Consider the following 27,657-nt stretch of genomic DNA (forward strand, 5'->3'; position numbering starts at 1 on the left):
GTCTTAAGGGTCAGGCAACAAAGCCGTAGCTTTTTAACAGTGTTTTGTTGAACAGTTTGGATTTAACAGTTGGTTTTTCAAACCAACGATGAAAGAATAAAGAATCGCTGCTATGCTGTGCTGGAAATGAGGCGATTCTGACAGGCCTCAGAATGATTTTGTTCTTAAATTATTGGTAACGTAGTTGTAAATGTTTTTTTTTTTTTGTTAATTAAATGTGTGTTTACTCAGTGTTAGTTATTGTACAACACTATTCTTTTTAACACTACAGGTATAATTGGCTGAACATCACTCCTTTGTTGTCCCAGTTGAACTGGGCCACGCCATTTAGACTTACTATGAATCGAAATGTTCACTCCGTATAAATTACATTTTGACAAAATCATAACCTGAATTAAAAGATGATTTAACATAAATTGTTATACATGAATACAGCAAAAGCTAATAAATCAAGCATGTCATCGGAACCTGAACTAATATTAGATTAATTTAATCTAGGATTTAATGTTTATTTTCCTCTAATTTGATTTATTGTTGATCATTGCAAGTAAGAGTGTGTTGTGTTGTGTTGTTTTGTTTTGTATTTCCAAAATTTATATTTTGGGCTTTTTTCTAACCAGATTATTTTCTACCTTTGTACAGTGGTTGATTTTCTTCATGAATATTTTGTAGTTGTTTTAGTTCCTATTGTTCCTTGAGAGCCAAATAAAAAAAATGTTATTTATCTCTGCCAGCTAAAGCCTGGATTATGTTTTCTGAGTACTTTTTTGGCACCAGGTTTACAATTCCTGACATAGACACAGAGAGAGAGAGGCGATTTCCTAATTAAGGGGTCTTTTAAGTGGAATTCATAATTAATAATGTGCCTGCCCCATAGATAAGGATGATGATGATGATAACAATGATAGAATATACTTAAACCGATTTCATCTTGGTTGAGTGTCTTGCTCAAGGACATCTCGACACATTGTTAGGGCTGGGATTCCAACCTTGAATACCGCCCAACTCACTCCAAATCCAACTCACTCCATGAAGACTTAAGAAATATTTGCCCAACTCACTCCAGGGCTCGCCCAACTCACTCCAGGGCTGGGACAACTCCCTCCAGGACCAAAGACCAACTCCCTCCAGGACCATAGCCAACTCACTCCAGGACCAAACCCAACTCACTCCATGCAATGTCACCAGTGTAATATTGGTTCAATGTGTCAGTGGTGTAAAGTAACTAAGTACATTAACTTAAGTACTGTACTTATGTACAATGTTGGGTATTTGTGCGTTATTTGAGTATTCCCAACTTCCAATGGTTTTACCTCTACTCCACTACATATTGGATCCACATATTGTTTTTTTACTCCACTAAATGTATTTGTTTTACTAGTTACTTTGCAGCTATACATTATAATATTATAGTGTGTGTGTGTGTGTGTGTGTGTGTGTGTGTGTGTGTGTGTGTGTTAGTGTGTGTGTGTGTGTGTGTGTGTGTGTGGGTTGAATCGGTGGAGACTCTTACATTCTAACCCTAACCCTAACCCTAAACCCTAACCCTAACCTGGATGGAGGGTGATTATGCGGGTGAACTCAGTGGAGGAGGGCCAAAACCTTAACGAGGAATATAAAAACACCTCTTGATTTGACCAACAATAGAATAAGACATCTAACAAACACTGGACTCCAAGTGCCAAAGTAATATGTATTTGGCAGAGGACCCCCAAAATCACAAATTGAGCAAATGTCACACTATACTAGGCTACATCAATAAAAATATGCCAAGTCTACGGTGGATTTTTATGACATTAGCTCATTAAACATTGATAAACTACATGAACACACTGATGTAAATACATTTGATTACATAAGGCCTGTTGAGGACCCCTAACCTAGTGTAAAAATTATTTAAAATCTGAAATACATTTTACACCCGCTATATCCTCAGACAGATGTAGTGTCATGTAGCCCGGGGGTCGCCGTTACCCGCAGCGGTAAGGGGTGTTTTTTTGGGACGAGCGTTCCGCAAATGTAGATAAGCAAACTCAGAAACAGGCTAACGACTAGCCTGAATTAACATGCTGCACGCGCTGAAGCTGCGTAATGCTATCAGTCAAAGATGTTTACAGAAACGGGAGTTTACCTCCCGTTTCTGCGTGACGTAGGTGAACACGCCTTTTTAGGAGACCGGAAGCAAGTTGCAGTCCACCTACGTCACGCAGAAACGGGAGGTAAACTGGAGAATGCGTATCTTGCTAAATTAACCATCTTTGACTGATAGCATCACGCACCTTCAGCGGGTTCAGCCTGTTAACTGAGGCTAGTCGTTAGCCTGTTTCTGAGTTTGCTTATCTACATTTGCGGAACGCTCGTCCCAAAAAAACACCCCTACAGTTTTGGCCATAATGAGGTTTCCGCCCGACAGACAATATATTTATATTTATATTGTACATGCAAAATTGCTGCTATACGAAAACGTATTGTTACTGCACTGTTTCTTATTTTTATTTTCATTTGTAATAAAATGTCACTGACATCACAAGGTATTCTTCATTATTTTTACGTATGGTCCCAGTATATTATTAATTCATATCAGTCACTGTATTCCAGTGGGACATGGCAGCCTACTGTAAGTCTTAAACAAATATATAAAACAACCCTAACAGTGGGATAAAATCAATAGAGAGTAAGCACATGCGTCACTTTTCCACCGGGAGATCTGAAATACATTTTACACCCATATCCTCGGACAGATGTAGTGTCTGCTGATGGACACTAGATGGCGTCCAAACAGCAGTTTTTAGTCTTTTTAGTCAGTCTGTCCAAAAAGAGGGTTAAACACTCAATCAAACATACCCCAAACACACATACACGAAACTTATGTTTAAAAGCTGTTTATTTAAGATGTGACGGATGTCAACACAACAATCTGAAGGGAACAACAAACGCTTCAGTTAAAATAAGGTCACCGTTATTTAAAATGATTAAGCAACAAAAACAGAACAATTGATGGAGTAATAACCAAGAATTAAACATGACTAAATACAATAATTGGTCATCAACCAACTGTAATCACAAAGAGACACAAGACACAATTATGGGAACATCTTTATGTATCAGCTAACAGTATGGAAACTGTATAAGGCTATAAATATGATTTGTAATCAAACTGAACAATTTATTCAGTTAAATACAAAAATGTATCAGTCTGGTATTCACACTGTCACAAAATAATATATTTAGAGATTAAGCATCATTAGAATAATCTCATTGCGTTTATATACAAATGATGAAATTTTCAATACAAATAATCAGTTTTCTTCCCCTACATATTCTGATCACACAGGGAAATATGTTTGTCACAGTCAAGTCCTGACAGTAGTACTGTATATCTGTGCTGTCGGGCAGAAACCAGCTGTGTCCAAAATATTAAGTAATTGGTTCGACTCAAGACCCAATAGAGTCTTGAGTCGAACCAATTACTCCTGCGAACGCATTAGATCCAAGTAGACATCAAATTTCTCTTTTGGGCCTTTGAGTCTTGGGACTTAAGGCCCAAAAGAGAAATTTGATGTCTACTTGGATCTAATGCGTTCGACTCAAGACTCTTTTGGGTCTTGAGTCTTGGGACTCAAGACTCAAATCCTGGAAATCAAATCCTGGAAATGGCAAATCAGCATGTGTCTGTCTCCCTGGGGTCTAGTGCTGTAATAGGGATAGACTCCTGTGTTCTTGGCTGTTGCTGACAATAAGCCCACTTGTAAAGTGCATGAGCCAAATGGCTTTAATTAATTTGGTGGAATGACCCATCACGTTCATGTAATGCCAATGTACGAAGGTCAGTGTGCTTGGTTAGCTCTGTTGGAAGAGCTCTTGACTTCAGACCACAAGGTCATGGGATTGAATCCCAATACAAGATCCTTGGCATCTGAGCAATCTGGCTCCTACGGGTTTACTATCGTTTTTCACCTTTATCATAAAGGTTGCTGGACAATATATAGAGGATGAAATGCATAATTTATTAAATAATATAAAGGTAATATCAAATACATTGTAGAAAATGAGAGACATGACGCTTTATTAGCAAGACAGTCTTTTTTGTCACGCCGAAAATCTCAGGTTCGATCCCAGGCCTCAGCAATGTGTCAAAGTGTCCTTGAACAAGACAATTTAAAGAATAGTTCACCCAAGAAATACTTATTTTCTATCAATTACACACTCCATGAAGCTTTGAATTCATGGAGATTTTTTAGTTTTTGACATATTCCTGAGCACAGACTCAGACATATTGGTTGGATGCATGGCGCATATAATAGGCTATCGCATTGTAGATTAGTAGGCGATAATTCCAATATTCACCATACATTCCTCATGTTTAAGCCTAACTGAATTATATATTTATGAACTTGCATATACATTGTATATATTTTTGGACGACTTGTGCATTTAATTTGTTGGCAATACTTTGCCACGCTTTCTCCCTGGATCCATTTATTGCTGCCATGTTTCCTTTCTTGCTTATTATACATTTTACTTCCTCGTATGATTCCGGGGAGACATCAAATTTCTCTTTAGGGTCTTGAGTCGAGACAGAGGCTCCCGCGGAGACATCAAATTTCTCTTTTGGGACTCTAGGCCCAAAAGAGAAATGTGATGTCTCCGCGGCAGTAATTGCTCCAGATTGCTCTATCTAAGCAATCTGGCTCCTACGGGTCTACTATCTTTTTCAATTCCCAAGACAGCTAGTTTATCCATCCTGGCAATGTTTCTTTGACACAGTACCTCTAGTAGCCTACTGCTGGTTCTATGTCCTACCAGGACCTCATGTAGGCTACTGCTGGCGTTATATCCTACCAGGACCTCTGGTACTGCTGGCACTGACAGATCTAACCTGTCAGTGATTACACCAGGAGAATACCAGGTTAACCACTTAAACCCTCGATATACACAGTGAAACGGATCTGAGTTGCAACTGTACAGCAACTGTACTATACTACACCAAATCTCTTTGTCAGAAATAGCTGATCTCCAAGCTCACAACGCGTCACATTTTGACGCGTCATGAGCTCGGACATCAGCTATTTCTGGTGAACGTTCCCCCCAGAACAGTGAAATTTGGGGTTGAAGCGATGAGTGGTCCGGCACTACGCTGTGCTCCTGGGCGATGGCCGCCAGCTCTTTCAGGAACTCGGCATACAGGATGACAGCAAACACTCTGCTCCAGGCCTGGGGGGGATGGGCGGGCAGGTGGGGGGTGATGGGTGGGCAGGGGGGCAAGATGGAGCCATCCGCCGTTCTAGAACCACATGACGGTATGCCAGACTCCGCTGTGAAGTCATCACCTGGAGACGACTGGAGCAGCTCTGTGTGAGAGAGAGCGAGAGAGAGAGAGAGAGAGAGAGAGAGAGAGAATGGGGGAGTTATTAAAAGTTGAAATGCTAAGTTATAACTTTCTTCAATATAGTTAAAGGTAGGGTAAGTGATTTATTAAAATAAGTGTTAAATAGCTCTATATTCTGATAGTACTCATTGCTATGAGTGTTTCTTCAGTAAAAAGGAGTCTGCTTGTCTCTCCACCTCTTTATTAAACAGAAAATGCATTTTTGTTTCAGTTTCAGTTTCATTTCCAATTTTATCCAACCAGGACAGAGAACTCAATCAGGATACAGATTAAACAAGTGAAATTGGAAGTGATGACACTACGAAATTAGCAGACAAAATTGGAACTGGAACACTATACAAATTAAGCTTAAAAATGGGTACTTTCTCCTGATTGGCTGAGATTTTGACACCTACCAAAAAATGTATTTTCTGTTTATTAAAGAGCTGGAGAGACAGGGAGACTCCTGTTACTGAAAAAACACTCTATAGCAATGATTACTATCAGAATATAGTATTTTAACCTTTTAACAAAATACTTTTTGTTTTAACCCAAAAATATCACTTACCCTACCTTTAAATATACGACAAAATGAATGATAACAATAATTAAAATAAATAATATACTATGGCCAAAATAGGCCATATTTAATCATTTTATCTTAAAAATTATGTTTTTAAAAAAGTAGTGATTATAGCCGATCTACAAGCTCACAACGTGTTGCATTGCGATGCGTTGTGAGCTTATGTAACGGATACCACTTGGTAGGCAAGGATGAGACCAGGAACCACGTTTGACAGTTTATTCTGTAGGAAACAGACAAATAACACAATATTTGTCTTTGGATGGGCACTGCATATCATCAAGACTTTCCTCAGCAGACCAGGAATCCACTCTTTTATTTTAGCCTGACCAATAACAGAAACCTCTATCTAATACTGTTTCCCTGACCAATAACAGAAACTTCTATCTAATAGTGTTTTTTTTATATACTCTTAAATAGAGTAGTTAAGTAACAATGCCATTGCAGCATACTGGACTCAACATTGAGTTTACAGAAAAACTACCAGCCAGAACATTCAATGAAAACAACTGTTATACAATTGGTACATTATATATTGCACATACCTGTAGGAAACAAACAAATAACACAATATTTGTCTTTGGATGGGCACTGCATGCATATCATCAAGACTTTCTGTGTGCAACACAAAACAAAAAGTACATTCATTTCATTTTCGCGGAAAAAGAACAACACTGAATGACGTCATCACTAGTCCCAATGTGATGAAACAAAAGACTTTTACAACAGGGTTAATTGCACTCAGAATGATATCCTCATAATGACCCAACGTCATAAAATAATTAAGCACTGTGTGCTTCAACTTACATCTGAAATTAACTGTTTTTCATAGCAAAATCATAAAAATACATCACTGTGTTTTAAGAGCACCGCTTACCCTCAGCAGACCAGGAATCCACTGAGGCAGCTACAGCAACACCACTAGGACATACAGTGCGATATGCAGTGCACCAGAATACCACAGTATAAACATTAGTTTGAACCAACAAATATTGGCTGGTGCTGCTCAATAGTGGACAGATTCTGAATGAACTTTTAACTCTGTTACACTTATAGATCAGCTAGTTCCACTACTTTTGAAAACGTTTGAAAATATAGGAACATTTTGCGGAACCATCTCCCAGTCTCAGTCCGCAAAGCAGACACACTCTGTATATTTAAGACTAGACTAAAAACCTTTCTCTATGATAAAGCCTATAGCCGAAGTGTATAGACTCAGTCACCCTATAGTTATCCTCTCTCCCCTCCCCACCCTCCCCCCCTCTCTCCTCTCGTCCTCTCTCTTCTCGTTCTCCCTTTGGTTGTGTGGGTTTGTGTCCCAATGGTACAATCGTAATTAACCCTGTACGGATTCACGCTCTAGTAAGGCCTGCCACTAATTCTACAACCGGGGACCCGCTCCCCGGAGTTTCTTTTATTTCCCACGTCGCAGGTCCATGGACTGTCAATACGGACCCCCAGCTGCGGCTCAAGACTGTGACTGCGGACCGGGCCTCTCCATGGAGCACGACCGTGGATTTCTACTACACTGCACTATACCACTATACTATATATACTGTATATTATCTTAATATTCTTATATTATACCATTATATACTACATACACATTATTGCTGTACTATATTATACTATCATATATATCATATATTACACTATTATATGTGCTACTATTGTTACTGTTACTACCTGCACTGTATCTCTCTCTGTCTCTGTCTCTGTCTCTGTCTCTCTCTCTCTCTCTCTCTCTCTCCCTCTCTCTCTCCTCTTTCCCCCGACACGGTCGAGGCAGAAGGCCCCCGCCCTAGAACCTAGGGTCTGCCTGACGTTTCTTCCAGTTAAGAGGGAGTTTTTCGTTGCCACTGTCGCAAAAATTGCTTGTTCAGGGTGGGATTGTCGGGTCTCTTCTCTACATGTAAAGTGTCTTGAGACAACTTGTTGTGATTTGACACTTTAATAAAATTGAATTGAATTGAATTGAATTTGCAACATGGAAACGATGACGCCGATTATATCATTATTGTGACAGGCCTATCAATCAATCACAGATGAAAAAGAGAAAGAAGCAGTGGATCACTCTGCTTTCATCACAACAAGGCAACGCACAGAGTTACACAGCAGAGAGAGAGAGAGAGAAAGGGCGACGGCTTCAGCCAGGAGGGTTAGCCTAAATGCTAGCGTGCTTCATTAGACCTAGTTTGGCTATTAAGTTATTATTTGCCCATGTTCACACTGACTTCAATCTCAGCTATTGTTGGGCAGACCCGTGTGGTGTCACAAAATGTTGCCACCACTTATATAAAAAACATTCGAGCGTTAATCTGCGACGCTAAGGCTAATGTTGCCAGGTTTGGCGAGAGAAACAAGCAATCCAAAAAACAAGTAATCAGGTGTATGAAAAGATTGGGGCCAAAAAAGCCTGCCCCATGCGGCTTTATTATGACTTGTCATTCTTGTTTTCTATCAATTACACACTCCACGAAGCCTTGAATTCATGGAGATTCTTTTTGTTTTTGACACATTCCTGGGTACAGACTCAGAGACCAAAATGTAGTTTACATTGATACTGCCACTATCTGGCCATTCGGTATAATTGTTTTTGTCTGATTAGTGGGAGAGATTTCCAACAGGTTATATTTGAGAGACCTTCATGAGAGGCAAAAGAAATGGGAGGCAGAAAGAAATATAAACGTTTTGCATTTATGCACCCCCTGGTGGTAAGAAAGTTTGCATCGCAAAGCTCAAACCTAGTATCCTTTTTTCTGTACAATTTAACAGGTTTGAAATGTTATAATTTCAAAACTATATGGTTATTAAAAAAAAAAACTAATCTGCTATATGATGAATGCAATTCAGATTTCTAAGTTTGTAGGAGTAACGGGAAAATCCATCTCAAAGTTCAAAATGTGTGTTTGCAGTTATATGAAGGCAGGATAACCATATTAACTATATGTTCAGACCAAGACTAGCAAGACACATTTTATTGTACAAAGAAAGAAAATAATACACAGAGGAATATGACTGATTTCATAAGCTTTATTTACATGCAATAGTGCTCCAGCCTGTGTAACCATAACAGCTACACCAATAAGGGAAATACAGATTCAGGAGCTCCTTCATATAGATCTCAGATGCCTCTGACAAAGGCTAATACTTATTCACCAGTTTATAAAGGGAAGAATAATACTGACGCACCTGTCAAAAATCCCCCACTTAGCAGTATTTTGGTGACCAGAAAAATGGTAAACAGAAGTGGTTTTAGTGTAAAAACTTTAATTCAGCTTATCTGTGACTGAGTAGAAAATGTCTTCCAGAATCTCTCCCATTCAGTGATTAAAAAAGGCTCCTAAAAAATAAATAACTATACAATATATAATCTCTTTTGAACACTACAAACTACTGAAGCAGAATTCTTTTATGTTGCATACATTTGTTAATACCGGTAGTTTGTTAATGATGCACAATACATTTGTGTTACTTCTATACACAATCGTAGACAGACAGATGTACCTTGAAATCTCGGTAAAGCAACACTTGAACATTTTATTGGTTTCGTTATCTGACATTTTCCTTTTCTTATAATCTACTGTATGTTGTAACTGCAATTGGTGGGAGATTTACTAAAAAAAGCATTTCACCCACTCTTTTACACCTGTAAACGTGTGTGATGTGACAAGAAGAAACTTTTAGTTGGAAGAGATGGGAGCACCACAGAATTAAGCCCGATTCACACTTCGTTGCACGTTAAAAATGGCCGACCTACAACGTCACACAATGCGCCGCGGATGCATCGCGTTGTGAGCTTGTAGCTCTGCCATTTTCGGCGTGTGCGATGGAGCGTAAATTAGGCTTTACAGCATCTGGATCGTCAATGTGGTCCCTTTTGTTTTCTGCGTATGTAAAAGCTTTTATGCTTCAGCGAAAGACAAGTGTCATGTGACGACATGTTAAGACGAAAATGACTGAAAAAGCCTTTACGCAAATCGTGTAGACACTTTCCAGTCGAAAATATGGCATTTTTGTCTAGCAGCATGTCGCACAAAGGTTTTTCCACTGAAGCATAAAAGCACTGACGTTTATACGTGAAGAGGGAGGATGGAGGTCTGCAAGGAATGATTTGAGGAGTGACGAGAGTCTATATCTGAAGGGCTGCTGCTGATGTACGCTCATGAGACACATTAGCTGTATTGACACGAGAGGAAGTCCCTTCCAGATTCAAGTTCCCCTGACTGATCTTCACATAAGGAATATCAGACACATTTCCCTCCCCAAGAAACGCAGACATGACTTGAGATTACAGCATGAGTACAGCATCACACCATCATACTCCCTTTGTCCATAATGTAGTGGGGAGGATGTGCTAATAGTCTTTTTTTTTCAATATGAAAATAACCTTATATACAGTATAACAAACACTTTTTTATGTACAAAAGCATAAATATATAAATATCTGTGATACAAAAATAAATACTTTTCTCTTGTTTTGCTTTTGTCCGACAGTCTCATGCATCTGTTGAGTCCACTGTCCCATTGTCCTCGGGGGACACCTCACTTGGGAGGATGCTGATGTCCTGTATTCCTGCATGTTGGGGTTGTGGTATTGTCGCTGACGCAGTGAAGTTCCCGTCATCCTCCACAGGTGACATCGGACAGGGAGCTGGCTCTACATGGACAAACGGGAGGAGATGAGGACAAGTCAGCAACTTTCCTGGATTGTTCAGGGTTGTTCGACATGGAATAACCTTCCATTGGCCATAAGAGATTGACCTACTTTTCCATCCTTCAAGCACTATCTAAACCAAACTTGCGACCATTCACAATCAATCCTGCACTTTATTTGACAACATATCCTCTACTACTTGAAAGCAATACTGCACAACTCACTTTAGTATACAAATAACAACATATTTTGATGGGAATCGGCGGCCAAAAACATATCATTTTGAGGGTCCTTGACAAGAAAACGTTTGAGCACCACTGGTATAGCAACAATATTTTTTCAGAAAATGTAAGACATTTGTTGAGACATTTGTCAGTTACAAATGTTCGCAAGCAGATCTACAAGCTCATAGCGCGGCACTTGGTGCCGAGCTACGAGCTTGTATATCTGCTATTTTTGAATAGCCAAAGAAATCTAAAATGACAGAGATACGTCCCCGGATTGAATGGGTTAATAGATCTAATCCTGTTGCGTTCTCTGTTGCAGTGAGGCTGGGTCCTGGCTTGAGACCACACACACTCTTGGGTGAGAAAGCTGGCACCGGGCCTGTCATTTGTTTTCGACAGTGGACAGTCTAATTTTGTGTTATTGTCACTCGGTGACCAAATTTACGATTTCCAGTTTACACTCAGCTGGGAGCCAAGAAGTCTCCATTTGCTACGTGGCCAATAAAGCTGCTGTTCATTGACCGTCCATGTCTTGTGTTCCCTCATTCACCCTGGGTTTGTGATGATTTGGTCACACTTTGCAAATTGTGTATAGTAGCAATATCAGACAATATTGTCCCGTGTCTTTAATGTCAGGAAATTACTCTTTGGGCAGTTTAGTGTCCTAACTGGTACAGATTTTAAACCCTATATACTTAGTAAACTGGACATGAGCTGCCTCTATACTTGGTGTGGTCTTTTTCCCATAGACCAAACCTCTTTGCCAAAAAACGCCGATCTACATTACTACTTGTGCTTGTGGATCTACTATTTTTGGTGAATGTTCACCCCCAGAATAGGGATGCTGGGGTGCTTAACCTAAGACATTTTCAACCCATCAACGTTTGAATACTTTTCATAACATCAGCCTATCCCAACGTCCCCCTGATGCATATGCTGTACATTTACCACAATGAGCTTCAGTGGTCTGGCATCATGACCAGTAGCAAAAACCTCTCGCTGCCACGCTGCCAAGAGTGAAAACTCTCCAGTGCAGCTTTAGTGTTATTTATGTAAGTACTGCCGTTGAAAAACACTAGATGTTGGGCTCACTACATTCTACATGATATTAACATCATCATAAATTGTGAGACTAGCCATACTACAGATGTGTCAATGAAATGGACAATTTTATTCACTGACCAATTAGAATAGTGGTACTGAACCTTTTCAGGCCCCCCCCCTGAATAATCATATTTGAACTGGGGACCCCCCACCTTGACAAGCACTTAGAATTGTAGGAGTTGAGGCATTACATTTAGTTTGATTCGGTTCCACAGATACAGTACAGTACATATTGTGAAAATAGCTGAAGCTCTTGTGAGCTTGTAGATTGATTTTAGGTATTAAAAAGGTATTATAAGTCCTTAAATTGTGACTTCACTGTCATCTGGGGACCCCCCACCCCCCGACCCACAGGTTGAGAACCACTGAATTAGAACGTCTCTCAGTGGACTCGTACCTTCAAAGCCATCCTCCTCTATCGTGTCCCCGTCGTAAAAATTAGGATCACCCCCCAGGTCCTGTGAGCTGACGGGCTGACAGCAGGGGTCCAGAAGTTGAAGAGTGGAGTCATCAGGAGAGCAGCAATCCTGTCCATGATGCTCAAGGCCACTATGGGAGATAGTGAAAATAGTATTTTTGTAGATACATGTATATTGGTTTGGTTTTCTATATCATATTGTTTCGATATTGTAGGATGGTATATTGTGAATATGTGTCTGATGTTCCCTTAATTTGTGGACATTAACATTTTTACATTTATTGTATCCTAGCATAACTGCACCATAATGTACAATCTTACAACGGTTACACTAGACAGACAATTCACATATAGATGTACCTGGGAGAGTAGCGGTAGATGGGCAGGTGTCCATTTGCCTGTGGCAACAATGTGTCACATTCCATATCACAATCCACTTCCTCCTGCAGAAAAAAACAAATACCGGTAAGTATCTCTAGTTAAAAGATACATAAGAAATGCCCATCAAATAAAAAGAGAATGCAGTCATAGGATTGATTTGAAGTAATAGTGTGGTAAGGAATGACAATCGACTATATATATGATTACTTTAACTTTCCACGACCTCTAATGTATGGTATACCTGGTGCAGTCCTGGATGACAGTGCATGGGATGGTGGGGTTTCCCGTTGGGAGTGTATTCCCCATTAGGAGGATATAAGGCGTGTGGCTGGGCCATGTGAGGGTCTAACGGGCAGTGGCCGACCAGCGCCAGCCCCTGAAGGGGAACCATGGTGTACTGGCAGGAGGACACGGGGGCAGCCACGGCCGGGAAACACAGGTCAGTCGTTTGTTCTGAAAACGATAGAAGATGGACACAATGACATTTAAACATTATGTGAACACGGTTACACATTGTCACAGTATTATTATTTTCATATGGGGGTCAGTGGCCAGGATTAGGATTAAATTAGGATTTAGAAGACATTTGCAGAATCTCCAGAAGCAAATATTTGAGCTACAAATGTTTGCTTTAAAAATATATCGTCGGTGTCCAGCCAGGACCAGCTAACTCCATTTTCAGTTTTTTTTTTTTCATAAATCAAGGCTATTGAACACCCTTTAGGTCTGTGTAAAATATCAAAACATTTGAACCAATGAAAAGTATTAAAAAGCGCCTCTGACGAAAACTCCCAACTCCATTGGATCCTCAAACTGTCCGTCAAAAACAAACAACTCCCCCTCTCCTCTACAGCGCTGCTTTTCAACAGCATGAGTAGAGCGCGTTGCGCAGTGAACGAGGAGGAGGACCACGTAAACAAGCTCCCCGTAGTCTGTTAAAACTATGCAGTGTACCTGTTTATCAAACTTAGCACTGACGCTAATGTTATGAAAACAAGTCATTATATTTCTAAAATCTATTAAGTGTTTAATGAGGAGAGCAATGTGACAAGAAGAAAGGCGTTCATAGCATTTCTGTCGCGCTATTCTACTACCTCTTTGCAGAAGTTATTGTAATATTTAAAGTCCTGTTTATTATTGTAGGCCTATATAATAAGTGGCATGAAGCATCAGGGCATTAATTCACACGTTGTTGTGATGCATTGTGAGCTTGGAGATCCATTGTTAGCTTTTGAGAATTTGTACCCTTTTGAAACCTCTCCCTCAGCAGCGAGTGGAGCTACTGTTGTTTGGACACCTAACTCCACTTCAGCTTGATTTCTGCTCGTCTGAAACTGCTAACTCCACTTGCGCTGGGTAAAGTGTTGATTTACCCGCGATTTGGTTAAAGTGTTGATAATATAATGACACATGCAAGTATCTGACAATATATAAAGTCACTATACCAACTTTGATGAGACAGTATTGCTTTGTTTTAAAAATATACGGTTTTCTTCATTTCCTGAAAAACGTATATTTTGTTTTTGCGTTTCCTGAACAATGAGCGTTTGGAGTTAGCAGTTTCTGGCTGGACAGCAGAGATATATACTGTATATATATATATATTCAAAGATTTGCACAAATGTTCAAGATTTTTCAAAAATAGCAGATCTACAAGCTCATAGCGCGGCACCGAGTGTCGCGCTATGAGCATGTAGATCTGCTATTTTTGAATAGCCAAAGAAAACTAAAAATGACGCTTCCCCGGTCTTAATGGGTTAAGAAGAAAAAAACATTCTTGCAACGTAGCATCGTTCTCAACTCACTCTGCTTGGCCCAAGCCCTCCACAGACAGAAGGGGATGAAGGCTACGATGATGAAGACGAAGGCACCCAGCACGACGCCCACGATGAGGTAGGGCAGGTCACTGGGCCGGGGCACCGGGCCACCAGCGTGCTCTGGCCCGTGGGATGGAGACTCGGACGTAGGAGGCCGTTGGTGGTTAGGACGAGCTGAGGAAGAAACGGGGGGTCAGTCGACATGATAGTAAAGAAATATGTGCACCATTACGCCATGCTAGACGTTGACACAAAAAAAGCCACACTGTAGCCTACTATGTCATCCAAAAATGTCATACAGTATGTTGTAAAAGAAGAAAGAAAAGTCAGATTCATTAACCTTACCATCGACTATACCACGGGCATTTGTTTTTCTTTCGTTTTCTTTAGTCCGCTTTTTAACATTTTTATGTTTCAGTGTTGCGGTTACATATCATATACAAGTATCAATTTCATGAATTTTATTTATCCAATATTGTTGATAATGTCATCTTGATGGGTTCTGTATTCCATCAGTTTTCCCCAGTTTTCACTGAATAGCCTCTTGCACTCTTAGAATATGTATAATATAGTATCATATAGTATCTTATTCAACGCCATTCAAACATTATCTTCCGATGGTTCCAGAATAAATGTGCACGGTCTGCTTCTATGTGTCGACAGCAGGGTTGTTGAACAGATAAATGTCTCACCCTAATCTTTGGGGTTATAAAACATTTCTAGAGAACAGATGTTGGGTGACTTATTTTGTCGTGAGGCTACTCTGCACTTTACTATATTGATCTGGTGTGCGTGCATGTAGCCTACGTATGTGTGCAAATTACCAGATACAGTGTGCGGGCTCAAGCCCGGATCTGAGCAGTAAATAGAAACTAGGCTCTCCACATGTACTGAGAGAAGCCTGGTAACGCTGGATTAAGTTTCAGGACATTACAGTATATCCTGGGGTGGTTAGGAGATATGAGTCTGAGGTGTTCAGAGGCGGTATAACTGAACATGGATTAATCTGAACTTCATACTAATTAGGGAGATTTAGCACAGACCGCAAGTGATGACGGTTGGTGGCTTAGCATCACTAGCAAAGAGTTGCTAATGACAGGGCAGGATACATTAAAAGAAAGAGAAGCAGTGAAGATTAACAAGTAATGATAATGACAATGGAAATCTTTCCATACAGTCATATTTCCATAATCAAGGAACATGGACTTTTCAGAGAATTTCTAATGGCGCAATGACACCCTGCCCTCACCCACCCCAAAAAAATGTAAAAATGAAGCTTGAAAGGTTCATTAGCAAATACCACTGAAAGTTTGAAGCCTAAAAATGCCATTAAGGCCAGCACTAGTGTGTCAATAACCTAAGAAATCCAGTGATGTACGAGCTCCAGTTAAAAGTCATGATCACATTCACGAAAAATGGCCTTACCTTTGGTCTCTAGGATCACCACGTTGCCGAACTCGCTCTCTCCTCCCTCGTTGAAGCACTGCATCTTGATGTCATAGGCCGTCTCAGGCTGCAGGTCGGTGATGGAGTGCCAGTAGCGGTCTCCCTCCACCACGTCCTTCTTATAGTCGCTGTCATTGTCACTGTCCGTGGGCCGGTAGTAGATGTAGAAGCCGTAGATGGGTGTGTTGTTGAGTGGAGTGTACTGGTGGGAGGAAAACATTTTTTTTTACAAATTAGTCACATTTATCAGCATTTTCGTTTTAGTGAGCGCATACTTAAAACTCTCTTCAATGGGTTCATTTTTCATCCATCATCTGTATTCATTTGCACATACAGACTTTCTCCCATATTCTCTCGGCTACTCACCGTCCATTTGAGGATGATGGTGGTCTCGTTGATGGCTTCGTTGTACGTGATATACGGTCCATCTATAGGGCGTTCGTTGGTCCTACCACCCACCACTGTGTAGGCCTTAGATGGGGCACTGGGTGGACTGGAGCCGATAACATTCACCGCAACAACGCGGAACTTATAAGATGTACCTACAGGGAAGATCAATAAAACTCATTAATCTCTATTGTACATCATTTTTCTAGGTGCCACAGATGCACACAAAACGTCTTTCGTTGTTGTGTTAAGTTGTGTTGGCAAATAATGACATCGCTTTGCTTTGTGTTTTTCTATAAAGAAATTAAGTGAAATGCTGATTGCAATCTGGTTATGGTTCTGATTGATGGCGGCAATTACTCAAATGACTATAACAACACTCATTATGTGGATGAGCCTCGGGGTCCTGGGAATGTAATTATGTAGGACAACATCATCATTGTAATTATATGGTACAACATCCTACGTGCACACAAAGACACACGCACATGGACAAACACAAGCTTGTGATGTGGCTGATGATAATGGCAGTGATGCAGTGCAGTCTTTTGAATAAATACGCTGAATAGCATAACCACTCTGGCCCTATTTTAAACTTTGTCATGCAACAGTGTAGCACAGCGAATATAGCTGATCTACCAGCTCATAATGCATTGCAGCGTTGTGAGCTTAGTTTATGGATCTGATATTATTATTTTGGACAAAAATCAATTGTAATTTGTGAAAGTATTTGCCTATAATGACATGCCCAAAATAGGGACACCAGGTTTAAAGTGGCTAACGTGAGCCTGAAAACACCAGCCAGTGGCAGGGTGGACACCCACCTTTTTCAAGGCCTGTGATCTCCACGGAGAGACGCGATGGGGGGATGTTGGCCACAGCGGTCACCCAGTCCTCCCCCGCCTTCTTCACCTTCTTATATTCTACCCGAAAGGACTGGATGGGAAACCCGCGGTTGCCGCGTGGGATCCAGGTCACATACGCAGACGTCTCCGTCGCCGTGGAGATCGTGGGCTTGTCAGGGGCCTCGGGGGCTGCGGAGTAAAGAGAAGTCACGTCAGACATACACAAAAATGGCAATTAAAAAAAAAAATGATCACCATTTTTGACAGTGGAAAAAATGACAATGCTAAAGAAGCAGAATACATCTACAATCACTTACTGTAATCTCATCCTTCAGTGAGGGAAATGAAAAAAGAGATTGAGAAATGCATATGTTAGTTAGGAGAAGGGTTAGCAGTTGATAGCTATGAAGGGCATATAGTCGAGGTGAAGTTAGCACAGTAGAAACAGAGGATGTAATGGAGCTGTTAATCAGAGAAGACAGTACAGGCCTTGAGTGAGCAGATGACTTACGCGAGAGGCTGGGCGATGGAATAGCAGGAGTTTTCGGGGGATCATGCCCTCCTGGACCCCTGCGACCTGCGAGGAAAACCAAGGTAAAACAATCAGGATATTGAATCCAGGTGCTGTCTTCCTCCCACATAAACCACATATTTTTTTCAATGTCATTAAGCCAAATTTAAAAGTGCATCTTGTATTTTCTTAGGCTGTGGTTAAATAATTGCAATTATAACTAATAACTGTATTGCTAATATGCATGAGGAGAGACTGGAAGCATTGCCAGTGAGCTAGCAGTATGCTGCATGTGCCTGGAGAGCCTGTGTCTATTTCATCTATTTATGTCGTGTGGCAGTTGCATCAGAAGGGTGCCTTACCTTTGCCGGTTCTGAAGGTCATCATGGCAGGCTGGCCCAGTCCAGCACAGTTCCTGGCAGCCATCTCCACCTCATACAGGCTGTCTGGCTGCAGCTTGGCCAGAGTCAGCTTGTGGAGAGAGCCTAAAATACTGCTGGACGTCCACTCAGCCAGGGGGTCTCCCAGCTGGAAGAGCAAAAGAAAGAGGGCTTAGAATGGAAATAACAGAGAGGGGCTAACTGCAGTATGTGATTGATGGCGCTGTCTCTAATAGAGCCCAACGGATAAGCAGATCTTTGAGTGCAATGCTGATCCCGATTTTAGGAGAGTCCTAGACCCCCAATTACCATGTTTTGACTGATATTTCGACAAAAAGTGCAAAATGTTTGACTGATGTTTCGACAAAAAGTGTAATTTCTTTTTACTGATGTTTTGACAAAAAGTGCAAAATGTTTGAATCACTTCAGAAAGCAAAGAAATATAAACAAATAACTTTATTTAACCACTTAAGCACTATTCAAAAAGTTTAAAAAAATAACCAATCTACAAGCTCAGCTTGTACATGTGCTATTTGAGAAGTTTTGATGTTTTCATGTAATGACATGCAAAGAAAATAGGGACACTAGATTGAAAGTTGGTTAAAAAGTGGGACATATCAGCTACATAAGTGCTAATACTAATGTACTAAGTCAAATAATATACATATCGGTCTGACTCTAGTCTCTAAACTATGGTTCTAAATATAATGCACTGATTTGTGGGTGAACTGGTCTTGCAGTGAGCTTTGTTGCAGTACCTTTCTGTACTTGACCATGTACTCCAGCACGGGGGCCCCTCCGTCATGACGGGGCCTCCAGGTGAGCTCATAGAAGTCAGCCTTGCCTGTGCGTGGCTGGCTCAGGATGATGGGGGCATCTGCTGGGGAGATTTGCCCCGGGAGTTCCGAGCAATCTAGGGGCAGAAGGGTGCCAGAGGGCCCGGGCCTCACCGGGGGCTGCTCTCTGAGCACCTTGTCTGGACTGAGGGGCCGCAGTATTGAGGGCAACTTCCCACGTGATGGATTCCCTGCTAAAATAAAAAAATAAAAAAAAATGTTAAAAAACACCATGAATGTCAACAGTCAGCATCAAAAGGCCTCTAGGGGGAGTCGAGAGGGAGGTTTGCGATTAATTACAACACATGTTTTTGATGAATTGAGTACAAAGGACCCCAATGGAAACAAGCCATTGTGCTTTCTTGGGTTTAAAATCCTCTTAACAGACCGTGTATTGAACTGTACTTCCCTGTGCTCGTCTTTGCAAACTGTTAATAAAGTATTCAATCAATAAAAGAAACTGTCTGCTTGGGTTACGCACCGCTTGGAAGGGTGACGAGGCGGGCTGCCGCCTGCGAGCTGCCCACCCCGTTCTCGGCCATGCACTGGTACAGCCCGTCGTCCTGGGGGCCCACGTTAAACACGCGCAGCACGCGGGCCGACAGGCGGTGGCGTGGCGACGGGGCCAGGGGCCGGGCGTTGTGGAGCCACACCACGGACGGAGCCGGCTTCCCCCGGGCCTGGCAGCTGAAGCGCACCGTCTCCCCCCACGACACGTCCTGCTGCTGCAGCTCCACCGTCACCTGAGGAGGTTCTGAGAGAGAGACAGAGGAGAGCGGGTGGATTAGAGACACAGACTAGTGTGCATGGATGCTTTGCTTCTTTTGTACCAACATTGTGTATGTGTCTGGGCATATTTGCACTCGAGTGTGAATGCCTGCCCTGTGTGTGTGTGTGTGTGTGTGTGTGTGTGTGTGTGTGTGTGTGTGTGTGTGTGTGTGTGTGTGTGTGTGTGTGTGTGTGTGTGTGTCTGCGTGTGTGTGTGTGTGTGTGTAAAGGTAGTGTGACAGGGGTGTGGTAAGCCAGGCCAGCTAGTTGATGGTTGGCTGCTTGTGAATCAGGGGGAGGCAGCGCTCATTAGAGCTGCAGCAGTACTCTGGCTTTAATTAAGGCCAGCTGCTGAGAGACAAGCCCAGAACACACACACACACACACACACACACACACACACACACACACACACACGGTCCCACACAAAATCACTGTAAAAACAGTCATCCATAACCTAGACGTACTCAATCAAGTCCTGCTGCTGCACACTAGCGTGCTGTCTCCATGCACTCATTCTTACACAACGCCACCCAGTCCTATAATGCTCACATGCACGGGTGTGAGCACGTGCACACACACACACACACACACACACACACACACACACACACACACACACACACAACCCTGTGTTCTATGCCCGCCAAGGAGCCAGGAGTCTGGCTAATCATCAAATCCATGACGCAAATAAAACTCCACTCATGTAAAATCCTGCAGCCAGAGGCGTCCAAGTGAACATGGCTTTGCTTAAGCAAAATTAACTAAACTGCATAGTGAAAGCTGTGTTAAATGAATCCTTTCTGTGTCTTCAGAATATTATCAAACCGTCAAAACAAATCATTTGACGGAGAGAATATTAAAACCAGAAGGAGGACTTAAAATAATCGTACTCCCAACTCTCGACACATACCTGCACATGTATTTATACAAAAACGTACAGGCCCTTGGCCTTTTACTTACCGAACACCTGCACGTCATAGAGAACGGTGGCAGAAGCGTCCGAGCCGATGCCGTTGTCGGCGCGGCACGCGTAGGTCCCTGAGTCGCCCTCGCCTGCCGCGTCGATCAACAGGTTGCTGAGCAGGAAGCGCGTGTTGTTATGAGAGCGTAGGTCCTGTCCGTCCTTGGCCCAGGTGACATGCGGGGTGGGGAAGCCGCTGGCCACACACTCCAGCACCAGACGCTGGCCCTTGGTCACCATGATGGAGCGAGGTGCTGGAGGGTAAATGATGCGAGCAGCCTCCGACGTGGAACCTGGCCAGGACAAGTGAACTTACACATTAAAACCGGGAAAGCATCTGTGTCATTTTAGATTTTTGGCTATTCAAAACTAGCAGATATACAAGTTCGGCACAAAGTGGCGCGCTTGAAAGTGTGAGAACCACTGATTTAGAAGTCATTTGTAGAATCGGCCTCAGGTCTTAATGGATTAAGGCTCTTTTCGACTACAAGAACTAAGTGAACTGTGCCGTGCCATGAAACGTATTTCACTGCAGGTTCTGGATCTGTTTCCATACACTACGGCTCAGGTTCAGATCGACTCTTAAGTTCCGGGAACGCAGAACTCATACTTTCAAATTATTTTAAAAATAGCAACAAAAAAAAATGTGAGCTTGTAGATAATTTATTTGCGCTTTTTATAAATGAGTTCTTATTATGACGAAAACCCCATAGTGATGTTATTTTTGAAGAGCATCGTGGTGATATTAGACTTTAGGAGCAAGTCACACCTTGGATTTCGCCAGTCCAAGTTTTACCCGATATGATTATTTATGGACTGTTTAGTTGCATGTACAACAACACTATGTCAAATAAAAATGAATATAGTACATTTTATACATGATAATGCATTACATGTGCACAGGTGAAAAGTAGGCAATGGGGAATTGTGTGCGGATGACTCACGGCGTATGCGCAGCCGGTCAGCCGAGGTAGAGGTCTTGACCTCCTGAGTGACAGGGTTGTAGGCAGCACACTTGTAGGGCCCCTCGTCCTCCTGCGTGGCGTTGGCGATCTGCAGGTTCCCTGATGGCATGATGAGGTAGTTCCCTACGAGCGACAACACATAATTAGCCTTTTAAAACAAAACAGTACACACAACTAATCGACACATAAGCCACGGCCAGGCCAGTGTGACGGTTTATTCTCGATTACAACGATACAGTCCAGTTGTTTCCATTTTGAATCATCTCAAAAGGGGAAGCAGATCAGTGTTGTTATTCAAACACAACAGATAAACAATGGGTTGAATGAGTAGAGAATATTGTAGGAGAGGCGGAGGGTGTAACATGAGTGAGATGTGCCATTACAGTGCAGCTTGTCAAATACACAACTTGCTCTGTCAGCATCTGCCACACGGTGGCACCGTAGAGTTTGACCAGGAAGAGGCAAGGAATGCTTCTCAGTATGGTACTCATTTGCTTCCAGATAATCTACAGATATCAGTACCTACAGCTCCCGGGCATCATCAGCATACCAGCTCTTCTTTTTTTTTTCTTTCTCTCCGCCAGACAACTTAGAAATAAATGGTTGAAAAATAAACAAGAGTATTCCCATGTTTCAACATTCTGCAGATAACTCCCTTATTATCGTTGGTTTTATGATGGCCCTGATAGTGCGATTATACTGTAGCATTCCAGTATGTCACGAAGAGAGATAGTGAGGAGGGAAACAGCTAGCGAACAGCCACCAGAGAGCAGGGAGACGTAGTTCAGCGCAGTACCTTTGGAGGTTTCCAGCCATTCCTGTTTGACGTTGTAGCGGACATGGGCCTTGGGCTGGCTCTCCGGGAGGTGACACTCAATGACAGCCGTGTTCCCTTCGTCCACTTCAATCTCCTGATGGTCATCAGGCTCAAAGTCACGCATCTCTGCAACACACACACAAGGAAGACTAACGTCAACCCACAGTCCATACCGACACATTATCTACCTGTGATTATCTATCATTTATTTATCTGTCATCCTAATGTAGTGTGAAATACATACAAGAATACAACAATATACTGTACACGGTCCATTTAGAGCCTTAGAAGTGGAAAATTACAATTATTACAGTTCTTCTGTACAATAATACATTTCAGCAGTTTTGTAGCATTGCGATAGCTTATCCTGGCAGTGCTACATTTGGATTTTATTAATTGTGTCTATAAATACTATAATGGGGGAAGCGGCCTGGCCCTGGCTTGCTGGCTGGGTTCAGGTTCTATGGGAACGGGACGGGGGAGTGGGATTACTGGGGGCCATGTGTGCTGTGACTCTATCCCACAGACACACAGTCTGCGTAGGCACAGACACTCATCTGACCCCTGACCCCTAAGCCCCCATATGGGGGCCTGGAGGCCTGTACACGGGGTCGAAGGTGAGAGGTGTCCACCCTCTAGAGTTTCAGGGAAAGATAACCAGTTTGGATTTTGCGAGGAAACAAGCGCAGCTACTCGGAGAAACAAAACAAAAACACAACCTACGAGTGGCAAAAAAACGCCGCCATTTTGAAAACGAAAACCACAAAAAAAAGTAATACAAGAGAGGCAGTGATGGAGTGTAAATTAGTGAGGGGAACGAGGGGGAGGAGAGTGAGAACGAATGGGTGTGTGAAAACTTTGTAACAAATGATCATACCCGTCGTGAAGGAGTCCAAATGTGAAATGGAAGGTAAATAAAATTTCCCCTAGAACCTAATTAAATGTCTACCAGCCTTTGTTGATTTATTCCTGACAAACATGGCCGCGCTCCACTCTTTCCAGAGGTGCTAGTGGCGGGATTGTTTTTCTTGGACCGTCGACTCTCTCTGGCAAACAGGCCGAGAGAGAGAGAGAGAGACCCAGTAGGGCTGGTATAGACATAAAGACAGCTGACGAGACTTTGTACACAGTTCTAGCTCAACGAGCAAAGTTTAGTTAAGGCCACGGCATCTTACTGATAGGGAGACCGTTGTGATTCGACTCAAACGCGCTGAATAAACACCTTTGCTGCGGTCGACTGGAGGTGGAGGATGTTTCCCCATATCTGATCTATACACCATGCATGCTGGATCTGTCCCCCGTTCCGACTGTCTGGGGGACTTTTAATGGGACTACCCACATACATACAGACATACTACACACATTATAGCTTCGACTCCGTTCCAACCTCTAGTCCAAAAGATGAGAATCCCAGGACATGTCACACAGAGTGTGTGTGTGTGTGTGTGTGTGTGTGTGTGTGTGTGTGTGTGTGTGTGTGTGTGTGTGTGTGTGTGTGTGTGTGTGTGTGTGTGTGTGTGTGTGTGTGTGTGTGTGTGTGCGTGCGTGTGTCTGTGTGTCTGTCTGTCTGTCTATGTGTCTGTGTGTGTGTGTGTGTGTGTGTGTGTGTGTGTGTGTGTGTGTGTGTGTGTGTGTGTGTGTGTGTTGGGGGGGTGGAGCCTGTGACGCTCCATTTGCTAAATCAATCAGTTCTTGTTTTTACAGCCACCCTCTCTCACACTCACACACACACACACACACACACACACACACACACACACACACACACACACACACACACACACACTGCTTCAACCAAATTCCTCTAGTTACACCTTTTAACTACCCCCCACCACCACCTTGCATCCTCCCACCCCGCATCAAACCCACCCCGCACCTCCCCGCGTCCTCCCACCCCGCATTCTTCACAAGAACAGCCCCGCATGGGTGCCTCTCAGGTGTGTGCGCATACATGTGTGAGCATGCGCGTTCAACTTTTTGTGTGTGTACGTGTACGTGCATCCTACTACTGGCCCCATGCTAGAGGAGGATTGATGGTATTTATAAAGTGAAGCAGACCTCCCACCCCAGGACTGCTTGGCAAGGCCGACTTTAAATATTTCTAAAAAGACAGTGCATCCATCATCTTTATGTGGTGGGGGGGGGGGGTGCGGGTGTGTGTGTGCGTGCATGTGTCCGTGCGTGTGTGTGCATGTGTGTATGTTGTGTTGTCAAGTCCAGTATAGCACGTTGTGCATCCATATTGTGTCGATTCTCTCTCTTTGTGTGAGTTTGTCCGTGTACGGGCGGTGCAAAGGGACCTTGGCTGTCTACAAAGGAATTCAAACAGGGAGTTTTAAATAATGCCTAAACAGTTAGGATCCCTGTGGGGGAGAGAGAGTCCAGACTAGATTCTTTAGAGTCGAATAGAAGGGAGGGCTTGGAACCAAACTATCATGCATACATACATACACATACACACACAGGGCCTCAGAGAAAACATATGCGTATATAACTAAGAGGGAAACTATACGCACATAGAAATAGAGTCACATTCACACACTCCCTGCAGAGGGGGACTGCTTTAGTGGTTTGGGGGTAGGCGAGATAGAAGGTCATTATTAAATTAGAGGGGGACAAATAGTCTGGCTCCGTATGTGGTTACCTCAGTCCGATTCATAAGACTTATCAGACCTCATCTGTCACATGCAATGCCTTGAGCGCGCAATATGATGTTTGTCCGTGACACTCCCCTCTCTGCACTCGCTCTCATAAACACCTAGGGCTTGACAGGTGACAGCTTGACGTCGCCAGCAGCGAGAGGAAGAATGAAAACAAGGGAGCGAATGAGGAGAAAAGAAAGAGAAAACAGAGAAAGTGAAAAGATGAGAGGTGGGGAGGGAAGAGAGAATGACAGGGTGAAGAGCGAAAAATGTGTTAAGGGAGAGAAATGTGCGTGCGTTGTGAGGTTTACGGAGGACTTCAAGGAGACAGAGAATGTGACATCACGTCTCATCGTGTGTAAGGATCCTGTCTCAACTGGCCTAAAGCACCTCCTGCTTCTCAAGCCAAGGCAAACTTATACGTGCACACTAAACAACACAGTTGGTCAAATGACTGCAGTTGTTTGCGGCCTCTGTCTATATTCAACATGTGCTTGCCTGTATACTTTAGTATAAGACTGTGCCGCTCGCCGAAAAATCGGCTATTTTTGGTGAACGGCATAGTCATAGGCATAAGTGGGATATTCACTCTTATGTATGCTCATCCTTTTTACCTTTACCACACACACACACACACACACACACACACACACACACACACACACACACACACACACACACACACACACACACACACACACACACACACACACACACACACACACACACACACACACACACACACACACACACACACACACACACACACACACACACACATAACCTATCCCCCCCTCTCACAGAGAGCAGTCCCCTCCCCAATTATGGGACTATAATTCCTGCCGAGCCCTGCTGTCGAACCCTGTAGAGAGGAATGTGGTGTTGTGGGGAACAGAGGAGCAGAGGGACAGCGGGAGGAGGTGGGGAGGGGGTGCAAGCCCACATTCTGGCCCCTAGCCCTACTCTGAGTGGCCCCAGCCCTAGGGTCCCCTACACAGCTCAGGCTCAGGTTACAATGCCTCAGCCTGCCTGGAGTCCCCTGATACGTATCAAATGCACTACACACTCACTCCAGCACTGCCCTAAAATGTCTGCATCTAGAATCATTTCCTTTAGCTGCCATTAGGTCAAGACATACCGAGGGGCTTTTGTGCGGTTTAATGTCGACGCTGCACAAAAGCGGTTCCAAACCAACAACCGCAGATCCATCTAATGAATACTGCCATCATCACTGATCCACAGTATGCCGCCAGCCCATTATGCTGGATTTCAACTAATAAGCATCTAAACGGTAGCTGTGCCTTTTTTTTTATAGTCAGCAGAATAAGACTAGTCACTAGCAGTGGGAAAGTACATGGTTTACTTCTTGAGTAGTAAACAGTCGTCTGACCATGGAGCATTGTGACGAAGTCTAATTGCGCTTTTGTTCCAATCCAAGGAAAATTCAACTCTGAGGCACTCTCTGGTGAATATTCAAAGGAATCCTGTGTGTTTCATTTGTTTTGTTTTGTTTATCTTAGTGTGGGTGGGGGTACTCACTGGCAGCAGTGACGTTAGCAGGCACACTGGCCAGGGCTCCTACACCGGTGCTGGCCACACACTGGTATCTGCCCAGGGTCAGGTTGGAGAGAGCAGGGATGACAAGCATGCCGGCCCCCAACCGCGTGCCCAGGTCACCGTCGGCAAGCTCCTGGCCATTGAGGCGCCAGCTGATGTTGGCGGCGGCGGCGGGGCTGGCGCTGCAACGCAGGGTCACACTGCCTCCGAGCTTCTGGACCACCGACAGGGGCTCCTCGACGAACACTGGCACCTCGTCTGACAGAGGAAGGAGTTATGGGATAGCGGTCAGCAGCAGAAACAATGAATGCATACAGTCCGCTGAATACGAATCTTTTCCTTGTACTGTGCTCTCCATGAAGAGTCACGGACTATTCTGATGAAAACATGAATATGAGGCAACAAGAGCCGATCAGCTACATATTTGTTTACATGTTAAAACACGTCAGGCAAGCAGCACTCGTTGGCAGACAGCAGCCACAATTAGAGAAAGAAAAGTCAGAGACAGAAGGTGAGAGGAGAAATAGGCAGTAGAAATCAGAGATAAACAAGTAAAACAGACAAATGCTGTAGGACAGTGGTTCTCAAACTTTTTCTTGTCAAGGACCACCAAATTGATTTGTATTTGGCCATGCCCCCCCCATCTGAAAATGTTTTGTGCCAGGGAACCCCCAGAAGATGTATGTTTAAAAAAATCTACATGATTAAAAATGTTCCAAACACAGCAGATGTATAAGCTTGCAGCACGGCACGAAGTGACGCGCTGTGAGCTTTTATATCTGTGTTATATAAATGTGTTAGCCACGTTAACACATTTTGCTGGGGACCCCCTAGCACCCCTTCAAGGACCCCACTTTGAGAACCACTGCTGTAGGACATGCAGATGCACTGCAAAGTCCAGAGGGTCAATTTAACCCTTGAGAGTGTAGAAATGGACCTGGATCCAAACTAACACTGACGGCGCCAACGGCGTGCCAGGTGTAA

General features: G+C 43.1%; 1 protein-coding gene across 2 annotated transcripts in view; it reads right to left on the reverse strand.

Moving 5' to 3' along the window:
• Window positions 1-8,970: 8,970 nt before the first annotated feature.
• boc (BOC cell adhesion associated, oncogene regulated) overlaps window positions 8,971-27,657 on the reverse strand; it is a 32,706-nt gene continuing 14,019 nt past the window's right edge. The window contains exons 3-18 of one of the 2 annotated variants that reach the window (XM_084049112.1): window positions 26,656-26,931; window positions 22,454-22,600; window positions 21,637-21,780; window positions 20,692-20,985; window positions 19,442-19,714; window positions 18,883-19,151; window positions 18,107-18,272; window positions 17,745-17,810; window positions 17,213-17,422; window positions 16,368-16,543; window positions 15,981-16,203; window positions 14,544-14,729; window positions 12,980-13,191; window positions 12,718-12,800; window positions 12,337-12,488; window positions 8,971-10,611 (exon numbers count right to left, since the gene is read on the reverse strand). In XM_084049112.1, coding sequence (XP_083905238.1) covers window positions 10,451-10,611; window positions 12,337-12,488; window positions 12,718-12,800; window positions 12,980-13,191; window positions 14,544-14,729; window positions 15,981-16,203; window positions 16,368-16,543; window positions 17,213-17,422; window positions 17,745-17,810; window positions 18,107-18,272; window positions 18,883-19,151; window positions 19,442-19,714; window positions 20,692-20,985; window positions 21,637-21,780; window positions 22,454-22,600; window positions 26,656-26,931 — 3,038 coding nt within the window. In that variant the 3' untranslated portion in view covers window positions 8,971-10,450. Of the gene's footprint in view, window positions 10,612-12,336; window positions 12,489-12,717; window positions 12,801-12,979; window positions 13,192-14,543; window positions 14,730-15,980; window positions 16,204-16,367; window positions 16,544-17,212; window positions 17,423-17,744; window positions 17,811-18,106; window positions 18,273-18,882; window positions 19,155-19,441; window positions 19,715-20,691; window positions 20,986-21,636; window positions 21,781-22,453; window positions 22,601-26,655; window positions 26,932-27,657 lie in introns of both variants that reach the window. The other variant, XM_084049111.1, reaches the window with a different exon arrangement.

The sequence above is a fragment of the Gymnoscopelus microlampas genome (genome assembly GCF_963454915.1).
Source record: "Gymnoscopelus microlampas genome assembly, chromosome: 22".
Classification (NCBI taxonomy): Eukaryota; Metazoa; Chordata; class Actinopteri; order Myctophiformes; family Myctophidae; genus Gymnoscopelus; species Gymnoscopelus microlampas.